This window comes from Haliaeetus albicilla, chromosome 9 (assembly GCF_947461875.1).
Source record: "Haliaeetus albicilla chromosome 9, bHalAlb1.1, whole genome shotgun sequence".
In the NCBI taxonomy this organism is placed as follows: domain Eukaryota; kingdom Metazoa; phylum Chordata; class Aves; order Accipitriformes; family Accipitridae; genus Haliaeetus; species Haliaeetus albicilla.
In genome coordinates, this window is record NC_091491.1 from 23,180,800 (window position 1) to 23,199,408 (window position 18,609).

General features: G+C 45.3%; 1 protein-coding gene across 1 annotated transcript in view; it reads right to left on the reverse strand.

Moving 5' to 3' along the window:
- The window catches only part of EPHA4 (EPH receptor A4), a 108,623-nt gene extending 98,629 nt beyond the window's left edge, over positions 1-9,994 (reverse strand). Inside the window, exons 1-3 of the mRNA XM_069792092.1 lie at positions 9,781-9,994; positions 8,665-8,732; positions 3,549-4,212 (exon numbers count right to left, since the gene is read on the reverse strand). Coding sequence (XP_069648193.1) covers positions 3,549-4,212; positions 8,665-8,732; positions 9,781-9,871 — 823 coding nt within the window. The 5' untranslated portion in view covers positions 9,872-9,994. The remainder of the gene's footprint in view (positions 1-3,548; positions 4,213-8,664; positions 8,733-9,780) is intronic.
- Between the last annotated feature and the right edge of the window lie 8,615 nt (positions 9,995-18,609).

An 18,609-nucleotide genomic window follows, 5' to 3' on the forward strand; every position in this document is an offset into this window, starting at 1 on the left:
TAAAAAAGATACGCGATTTATCATAAGGAAATCATAACTAAATCCAAACCACATAATATTAATGTGTAACAAAACAATTTACATAACAATGAGGCATACAAGTGAATTTTAAAGTTACCTTATGTCTCAACTTTACCCTAAAGCACTAATTACCTTAGACTTGAGATGTGCAACTAGTTGGGATACTCATGTTCTATCAACAATATTCCATGTTTATGTTCTCCTAAATGCATAGCCATTAACACGGGAAGTTTGGGTGAGAATAAACAGTAATAACAAAAACAGCAGCAAGTTGGGATTTTTTTAGCATCCAGTTCACACGTATAAATTCAGCTGTAAACAAAGAATCAGTGCTTACCTAATATTTCTACTGATCAGAACCAATCTTGTGGAACCACTCCTGTGACACACCTGTGACGCTTCCCAAATAAATACGGATTAACTACTTGGCTTCCTTCCCTTCCTACCCTGGGTTTTTGCATATATACATATACATACGCACACACACGGATGTTCAGTAAGACAATTATTATCAATAAAGTCAGCTTGGAAAAAAAAAAAGCAGTCAGAGGAAGGACAGGTTTTTGTCATCATATTCAAACACCTCCATGCCACTGACACTTTTTTTTAAAAAAAAAAAAAAAAAAACTGTTCAAGGTCAGAGAGTCATTAACTCCCACTACAGGAACCACTTTAGATGTGAAGTGGCTTCCCATTACGCTTCCCACACACACACATTGGAAATTAAGCAAAAGCAGCTCAAAGAAAATGTATTCTTTAAAAAAATCAGAAGGTTGAGTGAACTTGAAGCAGCTTTTAGGGCAACCCAAGCCCCAGCTGCTCTATCGCACCACTGTGCGGCAGGGGGCAGGTCCCAGGAGAGGACAGGGAGCTCCGACATCTCCCATGGATCTCCCAACAAGTGCAAAGCCCCAATCCACCGGCCTAAACTATTTCTGCCCACCAAGCTTTTGTCAAACATTTAAGATCTTAATCAATCCTAACTCTGACCCTAGGATCACAGAGGAAGATGGATGAGGAAAGGGACAACCTCTGACCTTTCCTTGTATTTGTCCTGCCACAGTCAACCTATTGAAAAACAATTGAGGTGGAACCTGCTCACCAGCTCCAGTCCCAGCCCGGCACTCTTTCAAAGCCTTTCCCAAACTCAAAGTCTCTCCCCCCACCCCCAATCCTCTGTACCAAAACCACAGGAATCCTCCTCACTCTATCCTCCTCCTCCTCCCCTCCAAAAACCTGCTGGAGCAGAACGCTTGCTGAACTATGAAGTTAAGTGGGCTAAGAAAAGGGGAAGCCTCATTCAGCAGTGTCAAAGGCCAAACTGCTTTAACGGCCTCGCTGGAAACCAGAGAGCAAGCTGCATAGTTCTGGTAAACTTCATGAATTCATGAAGAGGAGGTTCCTGGTAAACTGTTCTGGCTGGAGAATGGCAAATGTGAGAAAAGGAAACCACAAATAACCACTGATGAATTGGGTTTAGTGCTTTCAAATTACATGCTGGCTCAAATCCTCTCAAAATGACTACTACAGGCCAACTTCACCCTGGAGAGCCCAAGAGACAGAACGTTTCTATCTCCTTTGTAAATACGGCATTGCCTGATCTTCCTTCTACTTGGGAAACAGAGAACTGGGTTTCCAGAGCCCAGGCTTCCCTGGGTGCAGCTGAGAGCTGGTATGTAAGCTGACGTTTATCCTCAAGGCCTGGTCCAACACCACAAAAATAAATTTTAAAAGCATCCAACTATCACCACTGCCCACCAGCAAAACCTCAAGAGATTTCCCTTGAACAACACAGGATTTGTTAGGCAATTAGCTAATCACATCTGGGCCACTGACACCGAAAAATGGTAGATGTGTGTCAGAGTGACCCAGTACTGACCTAATAGGCCTTAGGAGAAGGCGGAGTAATCTTTGTGTGATAAACCCAAGATGCTTCCCCCCCATTCACTTCCTCCTCTCACAAACCAGGCTGTAAAGGTGTCAAGAAGCTTTGCCCAGAAGTTAGAGCTATTAGAAAGTAACAGCACCTCCCCAGCCACCAACGGCTCTCCCGAGCAGCACCCAGTCAGTACCACAGCCACAGGTTCACATGTTTAATGATACACAGGTTTTCAAGGTTTCATCTCACAGGATTTAAAAAAAAAAAAAAAAAAAAAAAAAAAAGGAATTTACCCCAGGCAGGATGCCCCATCATCATGCCGCTCATCTTTCAGGTCTCTCTACAGCCCATGGTAATTTTGCTGCCGATATGGCACACTTAGGCTTTTTCCACATAGCAAAAACACTAGAAATTAAGGCTGAAGTTTATACTTAGCGCTTCTTTCCTGCCAAAGCTTATTTCAATGCATAATAATGAACTTCATGTTGACTGTAAATTATCATTTAAAAGAAATCAAGTAGGACATTCAAAAGACACTGTTCTCTTAGGAGTCTAGCACAAAAGCAGTCAGTTACTTGCTCTGCTATCTTGTTCTTAGTCTCAAAATGAAAAAAAAAAAAGTTACCTAGTGAAAAACACAGTAAAAAGATGTTAAGCAAAGACATCTGGCTCCAAAGAACCTTTTCCAAAAACATGGCTCCAAATCCACTAAGGAGTTGAGCACCTTCAATTCAGCACCCAGCAAAATTAAGCCCACTGACCTGTGCAAGAATCCATTTAAGTTTGATCTTAATTTATGCTTACATGAACAAGAGTTTAGAAGAAGCTGAGGCTAAAGATATTTTATTTATAAACTCCCTTCTCTCCTTCCCTAACCTTTTACAACTTCTTTTTCCAGAGAGGGGAGGTGAAGAGAACATAGGTATTGAGGTTTTTTCTTTTTAGGATAATCTGTTTTTTATACAAACTTTAATCCCTAATTCTGCAGCACACAGGATGGTGTGTGTGGGAGGGTAGGGTGGAGACTTTTAGCATTTCTAAGAGTATCCTAGCACCTCTATTATTAAGCTAACAATGGAGACCCTCTGAGAAATGAAAATATTTAACAAAGGCAGCAGTGTCAAATATCAAAGGGTATTTAGTGCTAAAAATTTGCAACAAGTAAAACACCAAAGACCTCCCCTTCCCAAAGTGGGAAAGTAATCCAGCTAAAACTTCTGTTCCCCCACTCCTGGAGTGGTTCTTACCCCACTGCATTATCCAAAGGAGACTTTGCCAGAATTTCCTGTGCTTAACAAAGTTCACTTCAGAAAAAACTTGAAAGATTTGTCTCTTTAAACAATGGTAGCTCAACTGCACTGTTTTCCAGTCATTCACATTTTGGTGACTATCGTGAGCCAATTCAAATTTAGGCGCCTGCTAGAAAATGTGTTTTGCCTTCTGCCTAGTATGGCAGTATCATTTGTTTTGTATGATATAATTCTTAGCCTTGCCACCTGGAGATATTGGACTTCTTCATTAAACCCCTCTGTCGCACCACATCCCACAGGGGCTGCTAATTACTGGCTTTACTCCATTTACTCTCATCTCCGATTCAATTATGCATTCAACTAAGCCCTAATGAAGAGTACAATACAGCTCATCCTACCTTGGCATTCACCATTACGTTCTTCATAGCCAGCATTGCACAGACAGTTGCCAATGGGCACCAGCCATTCGCCATCTGCCCCACAGTACATTTTTGGCACATCCTTCTCTTCCGAGTTGTTGACGCAGGAGCCACGAACCTCCACCAGAGAGGATGTATCAGCTCCAGTAATGGTGTCTGGAAACTGTGCCAGGTTTCGAACTGTTAGCGGGCACTTCTTATAGAAGACACGAACAGACACCAAAGCAATGCAGGCACCGACATCCTGAAAAGCCAAGTAAAATCCTTTCTTGCTGAGTGGTCCCACATCCCGTATCTCTGTATTCAGCTTCATGATCCGGTCACCAATGTCCACCTGGGTGAAGCTCTCATCTGCAGCGATGGTGTCAATCTTGGCAAACTGGCTTTCTCGAATAAAACGCTCCTTATCATTGTTTGATTCATAGTAATAAAGGTTGAAAGTCTCTTTGCAAGTTCCCATGACACCTGGCAGGCTGTTGCAGTCTCTTAGCGTGAACTTGATTTCAATATATACCCTTTGAGCCCCCTCACGGGGAATCCAATCAGTTCGTAACCAATTATTCTGACTGGGCTCCATCACGTTGCAGACTTGATAAGTGCGGATCGGAGTGTTCTTCTCATCCATAATGCTTACTTCCTCCCACTGCAAAGAGGGAAAGGGGAAGAAAAATATATGAGTATTAAAAGGAACAACAGAGCTTCACAGCAAGCATAATCTGCACTTTCACAACTAATGTGGTGATTGTATTTTTTCTATTACAGGAAAACAAACAACAAAAATCCCAAGCAGACCAAGCCACAACAAGGACCTCAACTACTTGGACATTAAAAGAAGAATCTGTTCAGGAGAAACAAGCTCCAAATCAAGTAACACCTTGAGGAGCAAGCATGTGTTTTAAAGGCCCTCTGAACCAATCCAGGAATGCTCTATCAACTGACTATGTTTATATGCAGTACAGTTCAGTCCGCAGGGCCCTGCCTAGATCACGGCTACACACAGCACTTCACAGACTCATAGTATAGCACTGACGCTACAGAGTTTCCTCTGCAGCAGAGGAGGCAGGTAATGCATGGACCCCACCTTGTATGTCGGAATATCAAACAGTGAGATCGCATGACTTAGTCACACAAAAAGCACGGTGCAGAGAGAGTAACATCCATGTTCCTGGCATCACTACCACGTATTTTAAACTCTTAAGCTACCCCTTATTATTTCTCTAAGCTACCAACTACTTTCCTGGGCTAGCAATATCCCAGACACACTCAAATAGTCTTTACCTTGGAGCTGGGCAGAAATAGCTGTCTACAGAGAACTGGATCCTTGACTTGGGTGGCACTTAGAAATAGGACAACAGGTGAGGAGACAACATCATCAGTCTACCAGCAACACTGCCATAACTTTGCTATCCAAACAAAGTTTATTAGCAGGAAGGTGGGAAAAGAAGGAATATTACACATCTTGTCCTAGAGGAAATGTCAGGAAATAGCTAAATTCATACTCTCAAAAACCCAAAAAGGTTAGCAGAGAGGGTAAGTGCTGAAAGATCAGGGTAGCAGCATGCTTCAAAACTCAAACCCTCAACTACATCCCTCAAATCGAGTTCAGGCATCTTCAGAAGTGCCAAACTAACCAGCAACATAACTATAAAACAACAATACATGCAGTCCAAGGAAAGAAGAGATCTGGCCCTGATCCAGTAGTTCAGCATGAGGAACTTAGAAAAGGAAAGCACGCATAATCAACAGTTTCAAAAAAATTGTTTTAAGGATTATCATAGACAGAAGAAAGTTTATCACAGTGCACTCCTGGGAGGGAGAGAAGGGAAAGTAGAGGCACTAGGGAGAGATATCTTTCCAGCAAAAAACCCATAGCACTTCAGTATCAGAAAAATCCTTCTTAAAAAAATAATGTATTAGATAATGATATATTGTCTGGGTTTGCAGGCAATACAGGGAAAAAAAAAGAAAATATAACATAAAAATAAAAAATAAAATATATAATTATAAAAATAAAATTATCCTTGGAAAACAGTAGTAACTTTGAAGAGACTTCCCAGAAGTGCTTTTCAGAACTCCTGAAGCCGTGGCTTTGATAAACAGAAGCCGCCTTAACATTAAGGGGCTTCTTGTATAATATCCTGCATTCTTCTCACAAGGGTTGCTCTTATGCAGTGATTTTTACTTAAAAAGATTCCAGCTTAGCTGAATCCGTTTATAGAATGACAGTAGTTAGCACCATGAGTCACTAGGAGCAGAAAGAATAATATTTTATTTGCTGCCTAGAGATAACTGCAAATTAAGATGAAGGAGAGGGGGAAATCAATACTCAGCATGTCACTCCTTTTCACAGAAAAGGAAAAAATAAATCTTAAAAAGTCATCTATCAATGTAAAGCGTAGCATCGTGTTAGTAAGAAGACAGAGTTGTTTAATTTACAGCTGCCACAGAGCTAGTTTACTGTTACAATATTGTCTTTATAATCCATCACTTTCCATTCTGCTTATCTTCAAACCGTCTACCCTACCTATATTGTGTGTGGTACAAGAGAGAGGAAGCATAGGGAAATAATACTTGTTGATGGGATTTCCTTTACTGCATTTACACAATGGAGGATGCTGCTAGAGGATTCAATAAAGAGACCGCTGAGGTCAACAGACAGACTGCAACTAAATCCAGCAAGTTTCAGATCAGGTTCTCAATACGCACCGTCTCCTGACAAACACACAAATATATAGAGCTGGGTTTCTTATTTCATAGAGACATGTACACAGAACACACCTAAGTGCATCTTACTGCCAGAGCTGAAAATAACTACAGCCCCAAATTTCCAGCCACTGTAAATGATTTGTAACTCTAAGTATGGTGGTCAAAGCTGTAACTTTTTGCTATCAAGCTGAAATTAGCTTTTATAATTCAACTCTTCCCAGAGTTTAATGATGCAGAGTAAAACATTCGGGGCACAAAACCTGCTTTTCAACTGTGAAATGCAAGAGTAAATCATTAATTACATTTATAATGCAATTCATTAATTCCTCCAGGGCTACTATATATTTGATTACTGCTAGTCACTGCTAAATGACTGTGTTTATTTCCAGCCCTTCTTATCCACACAACCCTCACACGTCACAAACTCTGTGGTATAGATGTAGAAAAATACCTTTTTTAATAGACAATAAGGCACACACAGTTAAAGAAAAACTAGCACTGAAGGACAGAATCTTTTCAGAAAGATAAAGGAGTTCCTTTCTGCTGCTTGAAATAAATCTACAGCATATGAAGTTAAAATAAATGCTTTCCAAGCACTGTATCTCAGAGACAGACCATGTACTCTTAAATTTTTCACTACTGGCTTAAAAATAGAACACACATATGTAGGTTTAGTGAAACAAGTCACGTCTACAATAACAGCACACATCTTCTCAAGCTTGCATGGTGCTTTCAGAGAAAACATGAGGGAAGAGGGGAAATCCGACAGCCATTAATAATATACAGCTGTCCTCTGATCATCAATTCTACTACCAACTTATTAAAACTTGTATTTTAGGTCCTGTTTCAATATACAGCATAGATATCCCTTGGAGAGCTGTATGAAAGACCCCATCTCATTAACTAACCTTTCCAGGGTACAGGATTAACAAGGAAGCCCAACTCTCACCGAGATAGAGCTGTACCTTTCCACACTGTCAAAAGATAAGGGCAATTGCCTGCAATCAGCAGTGAATGTGCACCATTGGTGCTGCCAGAGGCCTGCCAATCACTTCCCCATCCTTTGAAAAACCGAGTTTCAGGGACAGCACAGTGTGCTCAGGCAGAGCACAAGCCAGGACTGTAGTCAAGTTCACCCAGAACAACAATGGGGAGCAAAACAATCCCCCATTCTCCCATGTTATGGTTATTCAGAGCTTATGCATAATGCATCACTAGCCAACGCAACCTCGGATTCCTTCCACTCACTGCTGTTTCCTTAGCTCTGCTTCTTCTAATTACAAGCAGGAACGCGCACAAAAAAGTAAATTTGTAGATTTCCTGAAGAATCCAGGGCTTTGTTGTGCATGGGTCCTGATCTTTCAGCACTCTTACTTTTCAATCAGTTTGACTTAGTTACTTCTGCTTGAGCATACTAAGCTGCTTTACTCATTTTATAATGTTAAAAGCATTTGAGATTTTTTTTATATATTAAAGTTCAGTGTGCGCTGCTGGCATTTTTCTTAAAATTATTCACTTTAAGAAAGAAAAAACCTTCCTAATTGCTTATTTAAAAAAAAAAAATCCCAAGAGATCCCATGAAGTACAGTCTCACCAGATCCCACCAACTCCAAAGTCCAGTGCTCTCAGGAGTTCCCCACAGAGGCCCTGGGCACCCTGCAGGATGGGGCAGCACAGATGAGGGAACAGCAAGGTGCCCACCCACTAATATAAAGCTAAATTAGTAGATAACTTGCCTGCAGCTCACTAAGCAAAGGGGCTCTAAGCCCTGGTGATGAATGTGTGAATCTCTTAATGTCATCACATCACCATCGGGCAGTGAATTCAAGCAATCCCCTCTTACAATTGCCTCTTTGAAAAGTACATAAAAAGAAACTCCAAGGCATCACCATCAAGTACGGGGTGCTTCAGTTTATCTGTTCAGAGACCAAAACATACGATGTTTACACCCTGAAATAGGGCAACCGTCCTGTCACACCAAAAAGTCTATCTTGTCTATTGATCCCTGCTCCTTCATCCAGAAATAGAACAGCAATTCTCCCAGCTGAGATGACCCGCAGATAAAATAATTACAGTCAAGAATGCCAGTTCAGTCACCAGATCGCATTTCTTGGTAGTATTTCAGTTTTAAATAGGCATCTAAGCCCATGCCTCAACCAATCTCCTAAGTCCGAAACCTCTTTTCTGCCCTTTTGGTTTCCACTTCTTCCGTGACAGAACTATCCAAAGGGAGTATAAAGTTTCTCCAACAAAGAGTAATTCACTTGGTAAGCCAGGGAAGAAATCTGACCTCCTCACCACAATCAACAATAATCGAGTCATTAGGAGACTCTGAAAGTTACTAATCACCCCCTTTACCCTTTTGATCAGATAGCGGTTTAAAACTTACCCCTCCTTCCAGAGGACTTGCTATCCACCCCAGTTCTCCCTGAACTGATCTGGAATCCAGCAAGGTAACTGCAGAAAGGTACAAATAAAATAGATTAAATTCCAGCTGCCAGAAGGCAATATTAAAATAAATCGTTTACCTGAGCTTTTCCATATGTGCGGAGCACGATCGCATCCGCCTTCAACTCGAAGTGAAACGTTATTTCCGACTGCGCCAATACCTTAAATAAATTGAAACTCTGCCTGGCTCAGATCCGAGGAATCGCACGCTCGTTCCTCCGCGCGTTAAAGCCGCTCACAGGGCGCGGAGGGAACAGCGAATTCCCCCGACGCCTCCGGCAGAAGGCACCCAACGGTGCTCCTAGTTCAAGGGAAAAAGCGGCAGCCTGCGCGCCGGCCGGCCCGGCCCGGTGCGCTCCCGCGGCGCCGGGTACGCCGCGTTTTCCGCCGGCTGGCACCGGCGCAACCGCACGTTAGCGAGGAGTGGAAAACTGTTGCCCATCGGGACCTCGGCAGCGTGGCCGGGCACCGGGAGATCTGGCGGGTGGCCTCCCCGACGGGGCCGGCGCCCCCCCGCCCGCCCCGCCGGCGGGCAGCGGGCTGCCCGCGCGGAGCCGCCGCCGATCCGTCCCGCAGGACGGGCTGCGGCACGGCTCCGGGGAAACGGCGCGGAGCCGCCAAGCGCTCCCGGGAGAACCGGTTTAATGAGCCGCCCTCCCGGCTCGGGGCCACCCCGCCGCCGCTCGCGGGAGCGCTGCGCCCCTGCGGGCCGGGCCGGGCCGGCCGAGGGGACCGGCGGCGGCGGCGGCGGGGGGACGCGCGGGGAAGGCGGGGACCGCTCCGCCCCGCGACACCTGTGCGGCCGCCGCGGGCGGCCCCCCGGAGCGCCGCTCGGGCAGGTCGGCGGGGCTGCTGGAGGCCCAGCCACCGGCCGGGGCGGCGCGGTCCCGGCGGCGAGGGCAGAGGCGAGGCGGCGAGGGGACCGTCGCCCGCCGCCCGCCCCCCGCCCGGGCGGCCGGGGGGGGGGGGGGCACCGAACTTTCCCCCGGCGCCCCGCCGAGGGAACGCGGAGCCCGGCCACGGGACGCCCGCGGCGCAGCGCGGCGCGGCACCTCACCTTCGTTGGCGGGGTAGACCCGTGAGCCGGTGACGGCCCCGCAGACGCCGACGAGGAGCGGGAGGAGGGCGCAGAACGGGACCCCGGCCATGCCGCCGCCGCTCCGGCCGCTCTATCCCAGTGGAATAACTGCCTACATGGGGCGCGCGGCGGGCGATAGACATTGCCAAGGGGGCGGGGCGCCGCCTGCCCGTCAGACCCCGCCGCCAATCGCCGCCCGCCCCGCGCCGCGCGACCCGCCCCGCCCCCGCCGCTCGGCGGCGCGGAGCTGGGAGCGGGGCCGGCCGCTGCGCCCGCGGGGGTCTGCGGGGTGGACTGTCCCCAGCTGGCGGAGCGCGGCGAGCGGCCGCGGTCCCGCCGGGAGGAGGGCGCTCCGCGAGGGCCTTTAGCATTAACAGTGTCCGAGCACAAAAGAATGACAAAAAAAGGGGGGGAAAAAAAAAGGAAAAGAAAAGTTGGGAGCAGCCCTCACGCTCTCCCCGGTGCCGCGGAGCGGCGCGGGAGCCGCAGGCTCGCCGCGCAGACGGACCTTCCCCGCGCCGAGCCCGGGGCAGCTCCCGCTCCCGGGAGCCTCCCGCCGCCCCGCCCCGCCGCGGCGCCACCGTTGAGCAACAGCGCCACCTGGCGGGGGCGGCGCGGCCGGCGCGCCCCTCGGCGCCCGGTGCCCCGGGGGGAGGGGAGGGCGGTGGGCTCGGCGGGCGGCGGCCGTTCCCGCCGGGAAACGGTTTTCCCAGCGACGCCGGGGGAGAAGCGGGCGGCTCAGGCGGACCGGCAGCAGCTCCCGGCGGAGCTTCCCCGGCCGCAGCGGCAGAGGACGAGCCTCGCGGTTTACCGCGAACGTGCAAATCGTTAACGCTTTCATGCCCCAGGGCAGCAGCCGGGGGCGGGGGCGCCCAGGAAAAAGCCCGGGCTCGCAGCGGCTCCCTCTGAACGGCGGGGCCCGTGAGGACGCAGACGCTCACGCGTACGCCCCGGCTCCACACCTGTATAGGGGTTCTATAGATAGAACCGTCCCCACGGTTCAAGGCAGCTCCCTACCAAGTAACGCCTGTGCTGGCCGGTGTCCTTAGGGCAATGCAGAGGATATGCCTCTTAACACGAGGTACGTAGCTACGTCCCTGCTTTGGTTTGGACGCTCCGACCGTGAGACTTTTTAAAAAATACTCCCTAAATGCGCATTTGCAATAAAGCCATAGTTTTTAAAAGTCCGCTCAGTCCTCGGCGTATCAAGCAGCGTCCTTAAACGGTCGGTACTCGCAAAGGGGCCCCGAGGCCGGCCGGCCGGTCGGTCGGTCTGTCTGTCAGCGGCCGTCTCCCCCAGCGGCACCGAGGGAACCGGGCGGTGACCCAGCTCCGGCGGGCCGGGCTGCAGCCGCCCCCGGCTCCCGACCGCCCGAAGCTCCTCCTGACGGCGGCTTGCCGGCTCCGGTAGGGCACTACCGTTATCGGGGACGCTGCTAGCAGCCGCCCGCGCCGCCGTGGCTTCGAAAAGCTTCACGAACGGCAGCCGGTGAAGCGCGTTCCGCCGCCGGGCACTAAAACCACCGTCGGTTTTCACCTGAGGTACTGGGCGGTGACGCTGCCTCAGTTTCCCCCCAGATTAGCAAGGCGGGAATGAGCGGCGTCACCCGTGGGTGCGGTCGCCCCGCGCCCTGCGCCTGGGCACCCTGTCCCCGCGGCTGGGGACGGAACCCTGCTGGAGTCAGGCCGGGAGCAGTGCGTGTGCGCGGGCAGCCGCCGCATCGCCCCCTCGGCACACGCACTCGCCCCCCAGCCCCCCCGGTAAGGCGGGAGTGCCCCGCCGCCGGAGCGGGGTCCCTCCGCCCCGCGCAGGACACCGACCCTTCCCGCCGGCATCCCTGCGCCCCGGCTTCAGGGAACAACAGCACCCAGGCTCTCTAAAGATTTTTCTTCTGTCTGGGGTGAAACGGATTATTGCCGCCATTAACTTCGGTTTAAGCACAGAACCCCTGGAGAAGCTCGATTAGTTAAAAAATTTTTTTGAATCCATCTGTAAGTTTGACTAACGATTCTGTGCAACAGGAAACGTGCCTGTGGTGAATCAGCTGTTTTCTCTTTAAATCACTCTGCTTTTTCCCAAATTCAACTGTCCGTAAAACATAATGCTTATAAACACACTCTTACTAGTACTTTTTGCTTCAAAATACATAGTGTCTTTCACCTGTTTTAACTTTAGGTCAAGATCTAGGTAGGATGCATTTTTTGGTTTTCAAAACAGCTTTAAGAAGGTTTATTAACACAGTATTTACAATGAGGTTTCTGTAGTCTGAGGCTCAGATTGTTCTCCTTTGCCTTGAACGTTTATTTTGCAGCACCCACTGGCAGAACCTTAAAGATAACTCTGCAAGGATAGCTGGTGTATTTTTCTCTTTCCATAGAAAATAAATCTTTTAAGCGGCTGCTTGGATAATGGGAGTTAGAAAACAGTGCAGCACAGTCAATCCAACTGTTAAAACTTGTACTTCCTGACTTTAATTACCTACAAGAATTCTTGGCCTAATGAGGAGGAAGAAAAGGATTAGTTCTTTTTCTATTATTTACACAAAAATATAGACAGTCCTCAATTAAAGCTATCTGAGTGTTCTCGTTTTCACATCTTTGATGCATCTGACACATCTACTGTAACTCAGGATAAACTTTATGGGAATGGTGGAGCATCAAAACGTCATCTTTTTTAAATTGAAGTTATTTTTGTTGCAATGCCAGAAAAGTCAGTTGTCATAAAAAAAATATTAAATACTTTAAAACCTTAAAAATATTTCTATTATATTAATGCAATTTTATTTTGTTAAAAAATTTCACATAAAATAAACACAGACAATGTAAAAAGGGCCTCCAAATGTCATAAACTAAAATGTTTTCAATTCTACCAAATACACTACATTTTGGCTCCAGTAAAAGGGTTTTTTTTAAGAAGCCTTGCCAAAATAATCACAAGTTCCTTACTTTGTATCATTTCAACGGGATCGTAAAAGCCCAGCTTGGTTTTAACAGATGTCATCGATACTTGGACCAAATTCTGTTCTCAGCTTCAGCAAGTAACTCCACCTTACAACGAAGTACCTGACATCAAAATTTATTCCTTAAAATTTTGTTACAGCTGTTGGATCCGTTACATTTTTCTTAACTGCCTATTAACTGAGCAGCCTGCACTGCTGCCAACCTGCCGGCTTATATTATTGTAACTCACTACCAGGAGTGATTCGGCTTGGACAGGAACTAATCATGTTTGCACCATAATCAAGTTTACACCATTTAAATGGTCAATTTAATGCAGCTCAAAAAAAGCACAGCCAGCGTCTCTGATATTTGTCTCAGATCTTGTATTTGTCTCAGCTCCTTAGTGAAACTATATTCACTTGCAGCACACACTGTAATAATTATGACAATGTGTTAAATGTTTGATCCTGTCTGCTTCATAGAGGTCAACCCCAGCTGAATTATTTAGGGAACTGTTTATAGGACTCGAATGGTATAGACAAACAGGCACATCAACACACAAACACAGTTTTTGAGAAACTGTAAATAGTCGTGAAACGTAAGAACTCAAAGATTGTCGTATTTCCTATTCATTCAAAATTTGTTTTCCTCTTATTTTAAAACACCAAGGGAATATATTAGTATACAAATAGTTGGGCATTGGCACATGTGGTTTGTCTTGGATGTATTTCTGTAGTTAGTATGACTCCTAATGGAGCATTCTGAATAGCCATTAAGTGTCTCTCACATACAGATACACTTATATACATGTAGTTGTTTTACATTTTGCCCAATCACAAACACAACATTCATTAAGTTAAATACATTACAGACCCTGAAAGGGCTGTGATTTTGGGTGAACATTCTGTTCTATTTTTACTTTATCTTTTCATTCTCCATTTCTCTATGTCCACCTACTCGTGCTCGTCCATCTCCCCAGAAGCTTTTTGCTGTCAGTCAAGTGACAACCTCAGTAGGAAGCTCTATGTGTTCATGGGCCTCCTGAGGCCCAGCACTACATTTAGATTGGGGGGGGGGCAGAGGGGGGGAGGAGGAAAAAGAAGAAAGCAGGGGGGAAGGAAGCACAAGATCTTCCTTTAATATGCAATTCCACAGCCTGCAGGAAAAAATTCACACAGCTCCTCTGAAAAGCCTTTTCCCACAAAAATGCAATCCCAGTTACTCCACTCCCACACAACTTCCACACTACTTGGCTATTTGCAAAAGACTGTAGAATAACCCCAGGAAGTTTAACACATACACACACAGAGTCTCATTGTCAAAGGGAATAATGCCACAAAGGTGCACCTTTATCAGGCTTGGCACCAGAGAGTAACTGCCGGCTCCTTCCCAGTGCAAGTGCTCCGATGTGCCTAGCCTTTCCCTCCCTGGATTTACTGATTCTTAATGGACCTGTGAGTATTAAACATTTGCCAATAAATTACTTGACAAGATTTATTGTTAGCTATTTAAGAATAACAGCTTTTTATTTGATATGAGTAAGATTTCATTCCTCAGGTCATGTTCATGTTAGCTGAAGTTGCAGTCTGTATTACAAAAAGCTGTAGCAGGAAACATCTACGTGAAGGTAATACGCATTTCTATAAACATCAAGCTGGCAGAATGATTTTGTTTCAGCTGGGATTAGCAGGAGTTTTGCTGCTGACCTCAATAAGAAAAGGATCAGGTTTATAGCTCATTTGCAAATCCACTCTGCAAAAAAAGTGAGCTTTAGGCACTCCAGATTATTTATACTTTCTTTTCTTAACTGTGATCATCATCACAAGAGTTTCCTATTTATTACTGCCTTGATGCTGATTACAGGACCTGTGACTGTATTTATTTGGACTAGGCACATGTGGCAACTTGACAATATACAGACAGACAGACGCATAGATTTTTTGCCTTTTCTAACCAACAGCGCTAAGGAAAACTAGATATTCGCAAGTGAAACGTAACAGGATTTTAATCACAATTGAAGTAGTAGGTCTCATTACATTGCTCCTGACAACACAACTCAAATCTCATAGTTAGTTAGTCTAAAATTTATAATACGCCTTTATCAGGTCCCTGAAAGGAAATCCTATCACCAAAACTATTTACAAAGCCAGGAGTGTTTACGACGCAGTTTATGCTTCCTAAAATAAGCAAACATTAAAGGGCACTGGCAAAAGGTAAAATCTGAAAAGCAGCAGAGACGGAGCAATGAAAAGTGAAATAAATGCACCAGGATGTCAGACCAGGTATTACCTACCGTTGATGTGCAACATGCACATCAAATGCAATAAATACAAGTGCCCACCTCTGCAATGTAGGTGTCAGCTTAGCTCATTGCGGCTCTCACCCTCATTAAGACCAGGGGCAAGCAGCAACCTGCAGGTTTTTTCCTGTGAAAGTGTGACCGATAAACCAGCGCAAATAACCGTATAAGGCTGCAGGTTGTTTGCAGTGCTAGCACAGCTGCTTGGCAACCCGGAGAGGAATGTGCCTGCCTATGTTTCATTGAAAGGTTATTTAAAGCTGTGGAGGTTAACAGACACCTTAATTATTACAAACTGCTTTTGAATATCGCTGGCTTTGTACTATCGGTCCTTAGCAGCTGTGCTTCTTGCTCATTCACGATCACTTGTGAGGGGCATCAGCCTCCAGAAAGTAGGAGTTCCTGGGATGAAGATGCAGGACTGGCGCACGCTGGCCTTGTGCGCTGGCAGGCAGCGCTGGCGGGAGGAGAGCCGCTGGCAGGAGCCGGGGCCACCAGCCAGTGCGGGGGCTGCACAGGCGGGCTCCTCCGCAGCACTCCCTGGAGCGGCTGCGGGAGAGCGTCCTCCATCAATAACGAAACGAATGTGAGTAAGGGAAACAGCCTCTGCCAAAAATCGCAGGGAATCTCTTTGTAGCCATTTCGGAGGAGCCGTAGTTGAATTTGAAGGGTGAAGCTAAAATCGAAGCACAGAGAATTGCAAACTACATCCAGACTTCTTTAAAAGCACACACCCGTTTTTCTGCAGTGGGGAAAAACGTTTACTCAGACAGACCTAGTTCTTCCCTTTCAAGAATAGGGTCACAGTTTAAGATTTCTGAACTAGACACTGGCCTGTACTAAGGCAAAGTTGAATTTTAGTAGCAGCTTAGCTACTAAGCTTTAATAGGTAGGCAGAATGGGGCCCTTCATGTGAAACAGAATAAATCTAGAATTAATATAAATTTAAAAAAAAATGTTTCCCAGATTTGTTTTCATACTGGAATTTTAGGTTTTCTGCCATAATTTACTGCAGGTATTATTTTAAAAAAAAGGGGGGGGGGGTGATACAGGATTACTTTTATTGCACCACTAAATGTTCTGTATAAATAAAGATAATTTAGGTATAAAGTCTCTGAATTGTCTTTTTGGTAAAATAATCAAAAGAACAGAGTGTCAGAGCTCTAATTCATTTTTATTCTATGTGTTCAGAGACAGTGATCTTTTCAGAGATTATTTATGCAATGATGGTACCAATCAAACTGCACCAGAGACAGGTTCCCTACAGAGCACTGAAGACTTCTGGCACTTCTAATAGAGTGTAAATCCTAATTTACTCAGATTAAACCATGCTACCTGAGATAGTCCACCCATTATTATGAACAAAATATTTGCAACCATATAGAAGAAAACTGTTTGTGTTTAAAGTAAGAAACAAAACCAACCCCTCCTTCTTTTTTAACGTGTGTTATTTTTTTAAGAGTAGGGCAGAGGAAGACTTTTTGTCTTTCTTTAGAATTAAATATAAAATCCTTGCCTTTTGTTCTGAAAAGTGGAAAGCATTTGTGCATTTCTTCCGTGCATGCAGGCATCACATACATTCACAGGACAGGAGAAGGATTAAGATTGGCAATTCGCATCTGGAAGAAAAGCCCTGCTCTGAGTTTTGCACACACTTCCTTGAACAGCCACTGCAGCAAAATTTTGAAGTTGGAAGTAAGCGATTACCTCAAATGCTCGCCTTAAAACAGCGATGCTAAATAAATATCAAGTCAGAGAGATCTGTAGGCCTGTTGCTCCATTCCCGCAAAGAATATGGAGATACACAGTTTCATTTGGTAACATCTGTAAGGCAGTGTGGGACTTGTGGTCCATAGGTTGCCCAGCCTTAAAGTAATAATGATGAGCTTACCTCAGAATCAGAAGCATTGCCTGTGTTTCTCTGTCCTGATTTCAGAGAAGCTACAGATACCAAAGAATGGTTGTTTATTATCTAAGAACTTATTTGTCCTATTTTAGAGAAACAACTAACTGGGGACAGTGAGTATATGTATATGCATATGCTCTAGCTCGGTATTTGCACTGACTTTATAGCAGTGCCACTTCAATTAACTTCATATAAGCAAAACAGTAGGCACAGAAATTAAAACCTGCAAGAAGGACAATGGAAAAAACCCACCCCCCTTGCTTTTATGTTAGAAAGTGGCAGCCATTATTTTCCTCAGTACTGTCACTGATCTTGGAAGAGTTCAGAGAATAAGGTAGTTTGTTGCGCTGGGCAACACTGCCACTGTATTTCCTTGTTCTCTTTTTACTTATACCCATCTGCTGGGTCTTGTCATATACTGAGATATTCTTGTATAACTTCTAGCACAGCCAGATCTCAAATACACTCTTAGAGATCTGAGCATCACTGTAGCACTAGAACAAAAGATGTGCGCAGGTCTGTACCTGCATCCTGCGTTACATGGGCATAAACCTCATTTTAAGAATTTTTTTAATTTATGACCTACAAATTAGTTCCTTTTATTTCATACACTAATGGCACCAACAAACAATTTTTCTTTGGTTGCAACCATACTTTGTCAAGTCCAAGTCCCCTCTAAGTTTTCCTTCAGCAGTAACCATCTCAATTCCTTTAATGGAAGTCAGCCCCAAACCCTGACTCTATTTTCTTGTACACAGGTTCATAGACAGTAAAGAGCAGGAACGCATCTCTCTGAATTCTACCTTAAGGCAAGGTTTCCATTAGAAATGACTCATTGGTATTGCTTTACTGAGACAGTCAATTGTAAGACTTTCCTAACACGTATGCAGCTGATATTTCCAACAATATTTTTTTCCCAAACATTTTATCTTGCAGTATCCTGAGGTAAACAGCAAAAATATTATGTTCAGGGAGAAATGTGCAACGACTAGAGCTTTTACAGGCACAAAAATGCCACCCTTCCCCTCAGCTTTCTCCCTTGCCCATTCACCATTACTAATCCTTACTCGCATTAACCACACTGGCCACAGTTTCTAATGCAGACTAAAATTAGTAGTGTAAAATTTGCTTACCCTACTTGAACAATGGGTTCAATTCTAAGGAAGAGTGTGACTAACTATTTGCCTTGACCCATTGCGATCCCTTGTCCCCCATTTTAAAGGCTTGCACAGCACCACAGAAACAGAAAACAACCATTTGTAGTGTGTTGGAAACAAAAGGAAAGGATTACTGGTCATTTTTTTGTCCACTCCCTTCTGCACAAAAGGAAGACACATACTAAAATTTATGGGTTTTCTTTCCTTGATTACTATCTGAAATTTTCATCAAAATATATCTTTGGGAGAGATCAAAGTAAAAGACAATGTAGATTTGTTTGAGTTTCCCCCACCATTCCAAAATACCCCCAAATGCCAGCAAGATACTCAAATAAAGAGTTGTAAAAGTAAAACAGGTTCCCAGTGGTGACAACTGTTAGTATAAGGATTATTCAAACATCTCTAGAGTTTTCCAAAGAAATGCCAGGATGGCTTCCTACCAAAAAGCAGCTCAGTCTAATATCCTCCTTGGCTAAACCTACATACAAACCATGTTTCTAGATTTT